Here is a 15,740-nt window from a genome sequence, read left to right on the forward strand (position 1 = left end):
ATCCTTCTCTTGTTTGCAACTCAAACTCATAGGCTTTTAGATCAGCAAATAAATCATGTAGTTCGACCTTATTCAGGTCTTTTGATTCTCTCATGGCCATAGTCTTAACATCCCACTCCTTGGGAAGACCTCGGACCACTTTCATCGCAACTTCTTTGTTTGGATACACTTTTCCAAGTGCATTCAGTTCATTTAGATGCCGCTGACTCTCTCATCATAATTGTTCATAGACTCTCCAGTCTTCATTATAATATTGTCGAATTTCTGAACAGGAATTAAGAGTTTATTTTCTTTAGTATGTTCATTGCCCTCACACAGCTTAATTAATTTCTCCCAGATTTCTTTTGCTGTTTTTCAGAGATTGATTTTACTGAATGTAACCTTATCCAAGGTTTTGTACAAATATCTTTAGCCACATTATCCAGGTTGGCTGTCCTGTTATCTTCTGCTGTCCATTCTTCTCTGGGTTTGTCGATGCGTTGTAGTGCACCATCAGTTATGGCAACAACAGTATTTTCTTTCACTATTTTCATAGGTCCTTCAGTGATAACGTACCACATATTACCGTCTTGTGCAACTAGATGAGCCTGAATTCTAATCTTTCAATCGTCAAAGTCCTCTCTGGAAAACATTGGGATTTTATTGAAAGAAGACATGGTAATCAGATTTGTAGATATGAAATATTCAGAAACAAGATTCAACTGCTTTGATACACTTGTTAGGATCGGTTGGAAGTGAAAAAGTGTTTAGAAGGGGGGGTTGAATAAACACTTCACAATCACAACTTCTTCGATTGATGAATCAGTTTAGTGATAAAATGAATTCGCGAATCTTGTTGTCAATGTCGATCAGTTAACTTAATGAAAGTGCGGAAATAACTGAATATAACTGATAAGAAAAAACACAAGATTTGTGGATGTTCGGATATTTTAAATACTCCTATGTCACCCCTTTTATCTAGAAGATAGGATATTCACTAAAAGATTTTGATCTATACAATGATTTATACAAACTCACTTCAGTTTGGACTTAACACTGCCAAGACTGAAACTCTTAGTATCAATACAATTTATTAGTACTCAACTGATGTGTAATTTCTTAGCACAACTGTTCTCTACAAGATCGAATAATGCAACAATGAGTGTTTGTGCTTTAAGCTCAAAGTATAGGCTGAAAGCTATGAATGTGTATAATAAGCATGAGCTTTTGAGAGCTTTTAGACTTGAAAGAATATGCGCAGAGTTCTTGACTATATTGTTTGATAACTTGGGTAACTTCGTGTCTCTCTCAGCTGATCTTCTCGCCTATTTATAGGCTTTGCTTCCAACGGTAACAATGAATGCATTTTGATTCTTTATATCCGTTATATAGCCACGTCAACATTCTTCTGAAAATCGTACACTGTAGCTTTTCTAAAATGCGGCGTTCCTACTACACGTTGCAGTCTGCTCTTGTACAATTGTCGATTGATTAGCTACGTTCCTTAACTGATGACGTGTCAAGCTGATTTATCAGTTGACATAACCGATAGGATTAACTGATTGTTGTTTAACTTATCATTCTTAACTGATTATTGTGTAACTGATCAGTTCCAGCTGGTCATCCAGTTGACTGCACAGTTCAGTTAGCTATGCTTATTTCAATTGCTTTTGCTTATATACGCATTAATCTTCAGTTCGAGCAACTATCAGTTTACGAATCTTCAGTTAAGTTACTTTCAGTCTTCTTGATCATTTGTTCAATCTTTTCTCGCTCAATTTTTCAAACTCTGAAATTAAGTTTCCAACATAAAGGCACACAAAATGTGGGCTTATGGTATGCTATATATTCTTCTTTCATTTTAGTTGGATATTCAGATGCATATTATGCATGATGTAATCTAGATTGCAAAAGTACAAGTGGATCATATCAGTTTCTAGAGGGATGTAAACGATCCAAACCAAACCGAACCAAACAGTATCAGGCTTGAGCTTGGTTTGTTTAAGATTGTTTGAGGCTCGAGCTCGATTCGAGCTTCTATTATCAGGCTCGAGCTCGGTTTGTATTGAAATTACTGAACTCGAGAAAAGCTCGAGCTCGGCTCGTTAAAAGATCGTTTAGCATGTTAATCAAGCCAGGCTCGAGCTTGATTCATTAATAGCTTTTTTAGCATGTTTAACAAGCCTGGCTTGAGCTCGTCTCGTTTTCGAGCTCGATAAGCATAGAATTGAGCTCGAGTTTGAGTTTGAGTTTGAATCGAGCTTGTTAAAAGCTAAATATATCTATAAAATAATTTTAAATCAGACATAAAAATATAAATTCATTCATAAATAACCAAAACGACACAAATAAGAGCTAAAAAAACATATATCAGTATATTATAAAATAATTTTAAATCAGACATAAAAATATAAATTCATATACTGATATCACAAAAATCATACATCTAGAATATTCATTATATACATCTAGAATATTCATTAAATATAGTAGATCGAAGTCAACACATCATTATGAAATGAATTCGACATAATTAACTTAAATTATTGATTAATGTAAAATGACATATCAATTTAGCCTGTAAAATTTTTAATTAACCTTCAAAGACTAATAGTAAAGTTACTCAATTTGTATATGACTTGGTTACGTAAATTTTTAGGGAAAAAGAATAAGTGGATGTATTTCTGTTAATTTATTTTATTTATTGTATTTTAAATAACATTTTAGTATAATGATATGCAAATAAGATTAAAAATGTAATTGTGAGTAAATGGTGTGAATTCATCGTTTTTTCAAACATGTCTTGTATTCAATTCCTTCAATTGACATTAGTACTAATATTTTTATTTTTCAACTCAACAAATGAGCCAAGCTCAAGCTTACGAGCCACCTAAATGACTCGAGCTTGAGCTCGAACTTACGAGCCGAGCTCGAGCTCGAGCTCGCGAGCCTATTATCGAACATGTTTGCGAGCTCACAAGCTGAATATCCTTAGGCTTGAGTTTGGTTTGATTAAATTTTCGAGCTCAAAATCGAGCTTGGCCTTGGTTTGATATGATTAACAAACAAACTCAAACGAGCTTTTTATCGAGCCGAGTTTCGAATAGCTCGCAAACGGTTTGGTTCATTTACATCCCTAAGTTTTTAGGAGACAGACTGATCTCATGGTTTAACAAGAAGCAGACATCAATTGCGACTTCCACAACCGAAGGTAAATACTTAGCTACTAAAAGTTGATGTGACCAACTTCTTTCTGATAGATGTTGTTTTACGTGTTTTATTGCATTAGTTTTGTGTGTGTTTGCATTGTCTGTGCATGCATTTCATATACATTTTGTTCGTTTCAGAATTAGCATGTGCATATGATTGTGTCTAACTCGAACGTGATGAATTTGTAGGAGAATGACCGGAAAACTGAAATCTGGACAGAAATATTCAAGCCACAAGAAATTTACAATGATTACGAGTTAATTTCAAGTTGGTACAAAATTTTAGTACATTTAGTTTAGAAGTTTCTATTTTCGAATAACCCGTTAACAGTCACGGATTCATGGTGCTTGTCGCGGAAATCAATTCGATTTATTTTTGAAATGTACTCACGGATGACATAACATAACGTACCGTACCGAAAATTTTATACCATATATCGTATCGAAAATTACGGTATAAAAAAATTCATACCAATACTGTACCGAAATTGTACGGTATACCGAGATTTCGATATGGTATCGGTATATACCGTTTTATACCAAAAAAACCTTACATTTTAAAATTTTTATAAATTTATTTTTTTAAAATATTATATATTTTAAAATTTTTGCATATTTTTTCGGTATTTCGGTATATACCGAAATTTTCAAATTGCATACTGTTATCGTACCGAAAAATTCGGTATTGTTACCGTACCGTACCGAAATCTTCGGTATACCGAAAAATCGGTAAATTCGGTATTTTTCGGTACGATAATCTAACTATACCGAAAATTCAATATTTTTTCCCACCCCTATGTACTCATCTACAAACGAGTACTACTAAATATGAGTATTTATTGATATGTTAATTTTGAAGAAACCATTGATTTTAACGAATATGATTGCGTGCATGCTATGCATTCACATCTAAGTATTTCGCTCATTTGACTCAGAAATGGCAAGTCAGCAGTGGCAACAAGCTTAAAATGATCTATTCCAGTTTGCTAGACCAATATAAGTTACTTTAATTTTAGATAAAGTACAATTAGGGTATCAAAATCAGATACGACCAACTAACTCACTAATTCGCTCATTTGCCTATATTTTTATATATTATATGTCTGAAAAAATATTAATTATATATTTATATCATAAATTTTCATAATTTAATATTTATCTTGAACATTTTTTATTTTCTAAACAAATGTTTATTTGATTTAATAAATATATTTTATTTTTCTGCAATTAGATTTTCCAAATTTAAATCATATATAGGAGGAAGATTTTGTTATTATGTGTTTAAATTAAAATATTATTTTTTTTGAATTTTATTTAATTTTCCTTAAAATCATATATATGATCGGGTTGATTCATGTTCGGGTTCGGGTTGAGTGTTTTCGGGTTGACTCGGGTTCGGGTTGATCAATTTTTGAATAGTACTATTGCTCAATCCAATCCAACCCACCCGAATTGACACCCTTAAGTAGAATACACATGTATGAAAATGGTATATATAATGTGCAAATTGCACATGTTTTTATAAAAAATACAAAGACATAAATAAAATCTCATTAAACAAAAAAACTAATAAACAACTGAAAAATTATTTTTGAAAAATCGGTTTTCTATTTTATATAAGTACACCTTCTCGTTAGTTTCTGCTTAATTTAATTAAAATTTAAAAACTGGTGATATATTATTGATTATGTTTTTACAAAAATAATTATCAGAAAAAAATTAATATTAAAATAATTTATTTATCAAATAGACAAATACCACTCACTTATGATTTCAATTTTTATAACATAGCTGTTTAGGTAAGAATTACAACATAGCCTGTGAAAACGATTCAAACCAACAAGATTTTGCGTTCAAGTCTGAAGATAGATTCATTCTCTCGTAAAGAGTATGGTGTACGAATTAAGTCAGGCAGGCTCGTTCCGATTCCAACCAAAAATGGAGATTTCAAACAAAGCAGTTATTAGTAGTTGGTGAGCCTAATAACTCATAATAAACTCCTCCACGGTTATTATATTTTTCCAATTTGAAATTTGGCTTTGCAGCAGCTGTTTAATACTCGGTTTAATACACACAACGAATCCCCTATCATTGTAGGCAATTTTATATACATAATAATATATATTATATTTTATTCACATTATATATATATATATATATCAATTCTATTTTATTAAAATTAAANGATCGCTTTGCTTTTGTAGACTATTGTAGACTAATTAATATATATACATATATATATATATATATATACACACATATATATATACAATTTGGGCAGGAGCTGTCAACGTAGTAGCTCTGGTTCTCCCATTGTCCTCTCGATCTACACCTGAGAACATCTGAGTTTCTCTCTCCGATTTGCTTCAATTAGTGTCGGTGTTGTAAGATTATTTTGTTGTTTTGTTCTTAAATTTTTGGTATTTTTTTTTGGATTTTCTTTGCTGTTTATTTCCTGGATTGTTTGAGACTAGCCTCATTGTAGTTAATTTAGCTATATTATCGGAGTTTCAATGCATTGAACTTTTTGAGTCGTATGAGGAGTAGACTCTGGTGTCTAAATATATGTGTAAGTATATGTATGTTTGTATGGTGTGCTTTGTTGGAGGAATCTAGGGTTTGTAAAGCAGAGTTGACTCTGGTTATTTTTATGCGCTGATTACTTGATTGAAGCCCGGGCACACAAGGCTCGGGACGGGAAGCATGGCTTTAGAGAATGAGCAGCACCTTGGCAGCCGCGGCTATTTGCAGAAGTTCAGGCTTTATGAGACGTCATCGGTATGATTTTGTAACTGAATTGTTTTGATCTCTTTTTGGCCTGCCATGGATCAATCGTTTATCTTGCTTCTTTGTTGATGTGTTGTTGTTTAAGCATGATTTTTTGTTGCCTGGTAAGGAAGCATGTATGATGTTGCTCAATGGTCGGTGATTGAAGACTGAAATTCAACCAAAAATTGGATCTTGAATCTCTTATGGCTATTATTATTCCCTAACAAATGCTAGCTTCATGTAAAACCTAAAATTTGAAAAACTTGTCCATCATCACATAGATTTTGATCCTGGAGATCTTGATAATTGCTATAAATAGATAGTCTTTTTTCTGCGATTTAGAAAAATCCAGAGGTTTCCTTATCATGTTTGTTTCGCATTTTTCTCGTAAATTTTCTGTAATATGGTGATCTTTGCCCAAATTTCTCTAAAAAGCTAATTGGAATGATTACATAGTGTAAAGCCATTTGGGATGTTGGTGGCTTGGAGCAAACTCAATCGCTCAACACTCTTAACTTGACATCCAGCCATTTTTTTTATACGAGTTTTAGTAAAGTTGGATAACTTATAGACGAAAATATAGAATTAGTAGCGTGAAATCTTGTCGATTGCTGGAGGTGGGATACAACTGGAACTGCAAGTATATATGCAGCAGTGAAATTCTCAAACCATTATTGAAACCCTATAAAGCTGAAAATTTGGTACGTGAGGATGTGCATGCATGTGCATGATTATTGCGTGAGTGGAAATAGAAGTGTTTCCCTACAATTAGCCGATACAGCTTTAAAACAGTACTTTTAACATGTAATTAAGTGTGTGTACAAAGTTGTTCTCTTTGGTTGTGTTTGGATTGAAGAATTAGCCATGCGCATAATTCATTCTTATTGAAATAAGTGAATATAACCTTGTTAAAAATTGGCTTATTTAAGCCTGTTACCTTGAAAAACTTCAGCCTTTTTATTGTACTGGACACCTGTCCAACATTATTTTAAGTCTTAAGTATTAGCTCTTAATTTTCCATGATCCGATAACTGTGTACATGCTTCACTTTTCTAGAACTTGATGAGGAATCCTATTTCTGATTCCTCTATATATTTCTGTTTTGATTTAAGTTACTTTAAGCTGGTAAGAATGGAAGATGTTATTTCTCGTTTGCACCTATGACCAATTTTGGTACCAAATTAATAAATATGGACTTCTCAAATAAAATAGTGAAAGGTGTATAGAAAGTAAATGCATCTCGAGTTTCTCACATGGATCGTAGTCAGTAATTTTGACCTTTTAGGTATAAAATCTATTGCCTAGACCATGGATGAGAAAACAAATGGAGAGAGGAGAGAACAGTTACATGATCGGGAAGCATGAACCAAATCATTATAATCAAAATTTTGTAAACCATCAACACTAAAATGTGGTGACACCACAAGGTTATGCGAAATTGATATATATTGTAATAAAAAAAGGAATTGATCTTGTGAGGAAAAATTGACGAAGCTGCTATGGGCAGTTGTATCTTGTGTTTATTTGGCAAGGAGGAAAACAAAAGGAAAGCGCTCAATTGAATATTAGAAAGGAAGGTGAAGTCTAGGGTTGTATGCCTGACATTTATTTTCATACAGGGCCCAGTTAATTATTATGATGGTTTCTACTTTTCGTACAATAAGAATAATGCTGATTCCAATAGCTTTATATTTATATGTTTGCGGTGTGATTTTTGTTTTAAATTTGTAATTATATTGCTGAACGATTTGGGATTTTTAACTTGACATTTCTGTGTCGTTGAAATGGCTGTTATGAACCTAACGAACCCCTTTTTATTTTATCCATTCGGTGCTTGCAACTAGAGTGGGATTGCTTTTTTTGTTGTCATTGGATATATATAGTAGCTTCATATGGCTTTGTTTCTCCCATTTGTTGAATTAGTTCTGTCTTACAACATCTTCTCTTGTTTCTCCTTTACATAAGAAGTAGTCAGAAGTTGTCACTTGTTAAATTTTCATTCTAATATGCTGAGATTATTTATGTTCGTTTCAATTTAGAACTTTTATATGATTGGACGGGACAAAAACAGAATCTGTTGGAAAGTCTTAAAGATCAACAGATTAGAACAGACCGAGCTGATCATCATTGAAGATTCAACAACATATTCAGAATGTGATTGCTATGACCTCCTGAGAAGAATACATGAAGGAAACATGTCTACTGGTGGACTTAAATTTGTCACCACCTGTTATGGAATTGTCGGTATGTTATATTCTCAGGATTCCGTACCCTAAAATTTGTATGTGTTTCAGCTCGAGAAGCAACTTTTCCTCTCCATCTCTGTCCCAGATACTTACTAATGGTTTTCCTGTGGTTTTAGGTTTCATAAAATTTCTGGGACCTTATTACATGCTGCTTATCACTAAAAGAAAGAAGATTGGCACCATATGTGGTCATGCAGTATATGCCATTGCCAAGAGCGAGATGATTCCTATCCCCAATGCTACGGTCCAATCAAATATGGCTTATTCTAAGAATGAGAACAGGTTTTTGCTGATTTTGCATGTAAACGTAAAGTGGTGGTGATATTAGGAGAGTACTGAACTGTAAATTAAGCATGCTCATTTGGGGTGCGTAGATTAATGTCTTAATGTAGGTTTCTCTCTAATTTTGTCTTGTTAGTCTATGGTTTAGCATTTTTAGACCACTTATACACTGGTGGTGGTTTCTGATTGTTTGCTAGGCATCCGCTCAGCGCAATGCCAATCATGTGAAATTAATTAATTTATGTACGTACTAGAATATTTACTTTTTGTTATTCGAGCTCAAACAGCAGAGAATGCTTCAAATAAATATTTTGTTAGCCTTCGATAGTTCAATATTCGTTGCACCATTGCAAGTCTTTTTCCCTCCCAGTAACAGTGCAGGGGCACATGATGATGTGTTGTGATGTTAATTTGCCATGTTGTACAAAACAAGGTATTATCATGATACACAAAAAGGTATTACAGAGGTTAAGCAGGGCATATATTACTTTTTTGTTAGGTACTTAATCTGCAATGAATTTAAGTTTCTTTTTTGGTCAATATAATGGACTTCTATTTATTTGCTTTTGTCTCTGCCTTCTCTTTTGTATTGATTAATAGATACAAGAAGCTTCTCCGGGCCGTGGATCTTACAAAGGACTTCTTTTTTAGCTATTCCTACCATCTTATGCTTAGTCTTCAAAAGAACATGAGCAATCATGAAACGGGACAAGCTCTATATGAGACAATGTTTGTCTGGAATGCATTCTTGACTCGCGGAATTCGTAGTCAGCTCAAGAATTCAATTTGGACAATTGCATTACTTTATGGATTCTTTAAGCAGGTAATTACAGTTTTAAGTTTCTTAAGAGTAGGGCTGTTGCGAGTTAATTTTCTAACTACTACTCAAGTCTTTGTAAGATAGTATTTCTATAGTATTATTCTCTGGTTGGCGTTATGTTTCTGCTTACTATTTTGGGTCTTGATGGTGATGATAGATTAGCCCTTGTCGAGTTTTTAAGAATATATTTCTTCACTTTGGATTTCTCTACAATTTTCTATATATAAGGTCAAAATTTTAAGAGTAAGCTTTCGAGGATGTGTTGTGGTCATATTTGTTGTCGTTCTTTGGTAGTATGTTGTGTAGCAATTATGTTGTTGGCCCCTATGTTTATATTTCTTCTTTCTGTGGAATCATGTGGACCTATGTATTGTTTATTCTTTTTAACAGGTCGAACTTTCAATATCTGGGCGTTATTTCAACCTTATTCTCATTTCTAGAAGATCTCGTCATTATGCTGGAACCAGGTTTTCAATTATTTATGATTGGTGAATTTTCATGTCTTTGCTTGTAATGAATGAATTAGTACTATACATGTAGCGCGACACACATCATTTTATGTAGAAGAAACAAAACACATTCAACGAATTATTGGCTTAAGCTTAACATATTGTAACGAGTGTATTGCTACAGGGGACTTACAAGGCACTTTTGTCTGATGGATGACCAAAAATTATGACAAATGAGACACCTAATCTTCTCTTTCTTCCTTATTATACTTTGACCGTGTCCCTTCTCTCTTTTGTGTTTCAGATATTTGAAACGGGGGGTCAATGAGAAGGGACGTGTAGCAAATGACGTTGAGACTGAACAAATTGTGCTCGAGGAGGCTCTTCAAGGAAGTCCCATACAGATGTCTTCCGTCGTACAGAACCGTGGATCTATACCCCTTTTTTGGTCACAAGAGACATCACGGTTAAATATCAAACCTGATATTATACGTATGGCTCAACAAAATTGAAGGCTATTTCAAATTCTTTGTTTTTCATTCTAATGCTTACACCACATCTTCTTCTAGTATCAAGAAAGGACCACATTTATGAAGCCACTAAACTTCACTTCAGGAATCTTGTCAAGAGATATGGGAATCCTATCATTATATTAAATCTAATTAAGGTAATTTTGGTAGGGACTGGTGTTCCAAACATTTGCATGCTTCCTCAGCTTTCAGTCCTCTGTGTCTCTGACTTTATTTTTGTTTAATATTTCTAATTTTCCATTTTCTTTAATTCGTGATTGTCAGACTCGTGAGAAGAAGCCTAGAGAATCTATTCTCCGTGCAGAGTTTGCTTATGCTATTGAGGTTATTAATAAAGATCTCACACCTGAAAGTTGCTTAAAGTTCCTTCACTGGGACTTGAATAAATATTCGAGAACGTAGGTTTGCGAACCTTGATTTCTATTGGCTCCAATGCATTTTGCACATTATATATAATTGACTCGATTATTTTCTTGTCTATTTTTCAGCAAAGGAACAAGTGTGTTGGCATATTTAGTCAAAGTAGCTGTTAATGCATTGGAGTTGACCGGATTCTTCTGCTGTCAAGTATACCCATCTTCATGGTAAGAGAAGTGTATTAGTGGACCGAGTTTGATTTGAGTAGTTCCACTGTTAGAAAAACACAGTTTTTCATTCTTATTCCAGTCAGTATTTCTTGGGAAAGTGTCAGTGTGAGACCTTGAGGTTGATTTAGGCTTGAATTATGTTTACTTTGGTGGTGCAATTGCCATCTACAAGTTCTAGTTCTTCAGAGAAATCAATGTGCCAATGGTCATTTTGTCAAAGTTGCATGCAATGACTTGTAATACAGGCACAAACTCTTATAATTTCAATTGTGTTGCTTATCTTAGCATTATTTGGATTTGTGCTTCTTTGACTCATCTGATATCTCCCGCGTGTTTTTTTGTCCTTCGTAATAGAATACGCAATTATTCTCCAAAAGATGTTGTATTTCATTTTTGGGGATCTTTATGCAGTCACAGATTATTGAGCTCCTGGAGCGAAATATTTCTTTATGTGTTCCCCATGTCTGACCATCTGTGGAAACTTTTTCAGCGAACTTCAATGCAGTAATAACTGTGATGTTAATTGTGCCAATGAGGATTTATGCAATATGATCAAGGATTCTGACAGCTTGGATGAAGAGGACAAAATTAAGGAAAATGATTGCGTGGATGGAAGTCATTTTGTCAAGCCTCCGGCCTTTCAAAAAGGAGTTTTGAGGACAAATTGCATTGACTGTCTGGATCGCACAAATGTTGCACAGTATGTGTATGGGCTGGTTGCTCTTGGTCGTCAGCTGCATGCTTTTGGGTACGCTGATGTTCCTACCATCAACTTAGACTCCCCTTTGGCGAATGATTTAATGAAGATTTATGAGGTGATGGGTGACACCCTTGCTCTACAATATGGTGGATCTGCAGCACACAATAAGGTAAACGATGTGGCTCAGAAGTTATGTGGTTATAATTGTACTAGAACGAGTTGAGTGGAAAATTTCACTTCATATATTTTTGTTCCCAAAGTTGGGGAAATCTAAATAATTTATCTTCAAAGGCTGAAAATATGAGTCAGCATATGGTTTATGGATGGAATTTCTGCTTAATGAATATAAGGTGACGGAAAAGACGTATTTCAACATTTAACCTTCGTTCAGAATATTTATGACTACTCGTGACCGTCAGGATGGGCCACAATGGAGTTGATTAATGTTAGATCCATATTTTTCACCTTTTATGAGAGCAATGAGGATCTTTTTTCATCTGACTAGAGGATTTCATATTTTAAACTCAGAAAATTATGTATGCTACTTCAAAATTCTTTAACTTTTTGTTAGAAAACAATGGTTAAAACTTAGTCTGCTTGCCTTGATATATAAGAACTAGTAGCTTGGTTATGTTTCATTTCATCATTATCTTCCTGCAGAAGAGCTGAAAGGAGATTCTTCTGTTTGCATGAAGCCAATGTCTCATCAAAATTGCTTATTAGTTATTTAATGCTGAAAACTTGATAGTTAATCTATTTGCACTACCTGGAAGATAGTTCATTCCATCAGATTGATGACATCAATAAATATCATGCACTGTCGCAGTAATGATGCTTTGAGTTAACTCATTTCATTGCATAAGTGTATCAACAACTGTCTCTGAGGAAAAGCTGTAATCTGTGATTAAGTTGTACATCTGTGTCCTTTTCCTCCATTTATCTTCTTGATTATTCAGTTGAAGCCCGTGGTTTTTCTTATCCATATCAGTGCGTTAAATGTTAATGCTTCAGAATCATGACACACCTGATATGCACTCCACATTTGCTATGTCAAACAGATATTTTCAGAAAGAAGAGGTCAATGGAAAGCGGCAACTCAATCCCAGGAGATTTTGAGAACTCTTCAACGCTACTACAGTAATACTTACATGGATGCTGAGAAACAAGATGCCATTAATGTGTAAGCCAATTGGTTCTCCCAAATTTTTAATAAAAGATCATGTTCTAATTTATTTATCTTGCCAAATAAGTTCAGGCACATTTTGAGTGTAATCCATTTCTAGAATCACAATTATCAAGATTACCACATTTCCAGCTTAATATGTAGTGCTCACCTCTTCCCATGAGCAGGTTTTTGGGATATTTTCAGCCACAGCAGGGTAAACCAGCTCTTTGGGAACTTGATTCTGATCAGCATTACGATGTTGGAAGGCGTGGTTCTGATTTTACTGAAGAAAATGCCAGGTGTTTTTTAAGATCAAGTCTTTGTGTAGTTGAAGAGAGCTTAATGTTAGTCTAATGTTCGCTAATCGGACACCCCTATGTCTTGTTTAGTTCCATTTCCTAACAGTATTCATCTCTAAAGTACTTCATTAATGAGAACGTGACCCACTCACGACCAATATATTCAAGCCAAAATGAAAAGATATTTCTAGACTTTCACCTTTTCAATCTTCATCTAAAGCACCCAATTAATACAAAATGGCAGTTAAAACTAGGTTAGGCATTGTAAATTTGTTTGTACAGTTTTAGAACATTGTAAATCTATTTTATACTCAAAATCCTATTTCACGAAGTTTGATTTTAATAGTATTGCAGTCATCTTCATTTACATTTTCTCCGATTTCCTCTATGTGAAATTAGCATCTTACAGATCGCTTATTCCCTTCTTTGGCAGCAATATCCTTATTACCCAACTGGTATTTGGACCTGACAGGAAATATATATATAGGCATAAGCATCTGATAGATGTTTTAAATATTTATTTGTATGTCAACTGGTAATTGTTTCTAGAAATAGAATTCATTTGGACAAAATTGTTAGGTATCACCTGGTTGAAGTACTTTTTGAGAGGCTATACATCTATAATGCTTATTTGTAGTCGAACAAGTAAGGTCCTCGAAAATGCCTTGATTCTCTTTTATTGGAGTGTATAGGTCAATTATCAAAAGGTCACTCTCTGATGGAAACATTCTGTGTGATACCAACTCACCTATTGAGGATGCAAATGCTGAAAACGTGGGTAATTCTAACAAACCACTATCTGGAAAGACTCAAAGCTGTGACATGGGTCTTTCTGAGTCAACTCCGGAGATCTCAACTTGCGGAAGTCAAGTATCTTTTTCCAGGCAAGTTTTAACTTAATGATATATCTTATTCCTGGCACTTTTTGGAGTATGAATGGATGGCCAGATTTTTGGACAACTAAATAGGAAATTATAGAGTCTTTGCTGTTCGCTTTGTAAAAAATTAGTAGTTTTGCCTTTGACATCATGTTAGCTGTTGTTGTTTGGCTCATGCTGTTTATATTGTTCACTCTTTCTAAAGAAGGCTGCTTCATGCAGGTACACCCCCTCAATGTCTCGCATACAGCTTTTTCCAGATATGCAACCAGATCCGTATCTCGAAACTGATGACATGTACTTATATAAACGTGGAGATTCATTCAATTGCTCAAATTTTCTTGACATTGATTGGCTTTCTGTATCCGGAAATTCATGTGAAGAGGAAACATATGAAAGGTAATAATTGTTTAGATAACAATTCTCCATTTTGCTCTTATGTTCTATTTCCATAATTTAAGAGAATGCGAGGGAGTATGGGGTTTAGTGAAGGAAGAGATTTTTGGGAGAAAATTTCTCGTACATTTTGCTACTGGAATGTGGTCCAGCGAAAGCAAAATACAAGATTTTTGTGTATGTTTAATCCCAGCCATTGATAAAGCTGCTAACTCTGATTCCAGGCCTTAAATCTAACCATTAATCAATTACTAACTTCAATTATTATCATTACTAATAATTCTAGTCACGTAATTAATACTAATATCTTTGATACTACTTTCCCCTTCATTTGTTTAACTATGCATTTTCTGGAGTTATAACAGTTTGACATACTATTCAACGTCTTGTCGATTTCAGATCTACACTAATTGGCTCGTTGTCTACTGGTTTTTCGTCGGGTGAAATTAAACCGGAGACCAGCTCCTCCAACCTCTTGAAGGTTAGTCCACTTGTCAACACCGAACCTAATGTAACACCGAGACTGTAGCTAAAAAATTTAAAGAGACCACAGGGATGCAAGCTAATGTACATTAAAGGACTTTCTTGAGTTTTCATCTTGTTGATTGTCAGTTTATGCAATTGGTCACATTTCAGGAAAAGGAACCCGCCACAGAAGATATACGCTTGACTGGATTCTCTGAAAGATTCGTCCATTGGGTTACCCATGGGGATCTACTTTTTCCTTGAACTTCAACCTTTTCTAATTTGCAATTGAACCCATCCGAAGGATGTGTATTTTGCTGGAAATAAATATGACAGAAGATGACGATATTAGAGAAAGGGACATGCCAAAAAATTTTGGTACATAAGATGGAAATTTCAACAAAAATAGCTCCAAATTGTAAATTTGCAGGCATTAATTTACATTGAGAGTGTCATTTAACCTTGAAGCAGATTACAGATAGACACCTTTAGATCCTTATAATTGGTCCTTTAAATTCCTAGAAATTTCCAGTCTTGTAAATATTTGCAGGAGCTTCTTTTTTGGATTTTATATAATCTATTCTTTTTTGTTGAAATAATTTTTCTTTGTTAATATGATTTAGTGGAATCGTTTTATTTTATTATTATTTTAATGAGGGAATATTCATGTTATATAAATATATAATCCGTTGGATGCAGCGGAACGAGTCTTAAAACAAATTGTATACGTGAAAGTGTGTCAGATGAATGATTAATTTTTTTTAAGAAACAAAATTATTTTAGTTTCTAAAGGAAAAGATAAAATTATTGAAGACATTAATATGGTTGATCAAACTTAAGATGCACAAGATCCATACAAAAATGAAGATATGTTTGCTTTAATAAATTTATAAAACACCACAATGATTACTTTATTTAACATGTGTATGATTTTTTCTTTTAATTTCTAATACATGAATTCGTATT

The 15,740-nt window shown here is 33.9% G+C and overlaps 1 protein-coding gene across 1 annotated transcript; it reads left to right on the plus strand.

Annotated features, from left to right (window-relative positions):
• Positions 1-5,469: 5,469 nt before the first annotated feature.
• LOC140973480 (phosphoinositide phosphatase SAC2-like) lies at positions 5,470-15,197 on the plus strand. Its single transcript, XM_073436312.1, has 16 exons — positions 5,470-5,966; positions 7,997-8,201; positions 8,320-8,485; positions 9,086-9,308; positions 9,696-9,772; positions 10,059-10,246; positions 10,324-10,421; positions 10,549-10,682; positions 10,773-10,868; positions 11,362-11,740; positions 12,630-12,751; positions 12,922-13,035; positions 13,728-13,919; positions 14,136-14,312; positions 14,709-14,790; positions 14,946-15,197. Exons 1-16 carry the CDS (start codon positions 5,892-5,894, stop codon positions 15,036-15,038), a joined length of 2,421 nt encoding a protein of 806 aa, XP_073292413.1. The 5' UTR covers positions 5,470-5,891; the 3' UTR covers positions 15,039-15,197.
• Positions 15,198-15,740: the final 543 nt, after the last annotated feature.

The sequence above is a fragment of the Primulina huaijiensis genome, chromosome 3 (genome assembly GCF_012295235.1).
Source record: "Primulina huaijiensis isolate GDHJ02 chromosome 3, ASM1229523v2, whole genome shotgun sequence".
Lineage (NCBI taxonomy): Eukaryota > Viridiplantae > Streptophyta > Magnoliopsida > Lamiales > Gesneriaceae > Primulina > Primulina huaijiensis.

Bases quoted from the DNA above. Each gene is read 5' to 3' on its own strand.
- LOC140973480 (XM_073436312.1), top strand. From the start codon at position 5,892: ATGGCTTTAGAGAATGAGCAGCACCTTGGCAGCCGCGGCTATTTGCAG. The intron at 12,752-12,921 runs GTAAGCCAATTG...TCCCATGAGCAG, and splicing joins AAACAAGATGCCATTAATGT to GTTTTTGGGATATTTTCAGC. The intron at 13,036-13,727 runs GTGTTTTTTAAG...TGGAGTGTATAG, and splicing joins TTTACTGAAGAAAATGCCAG to GTCAATTATCAAAAGGTCAC.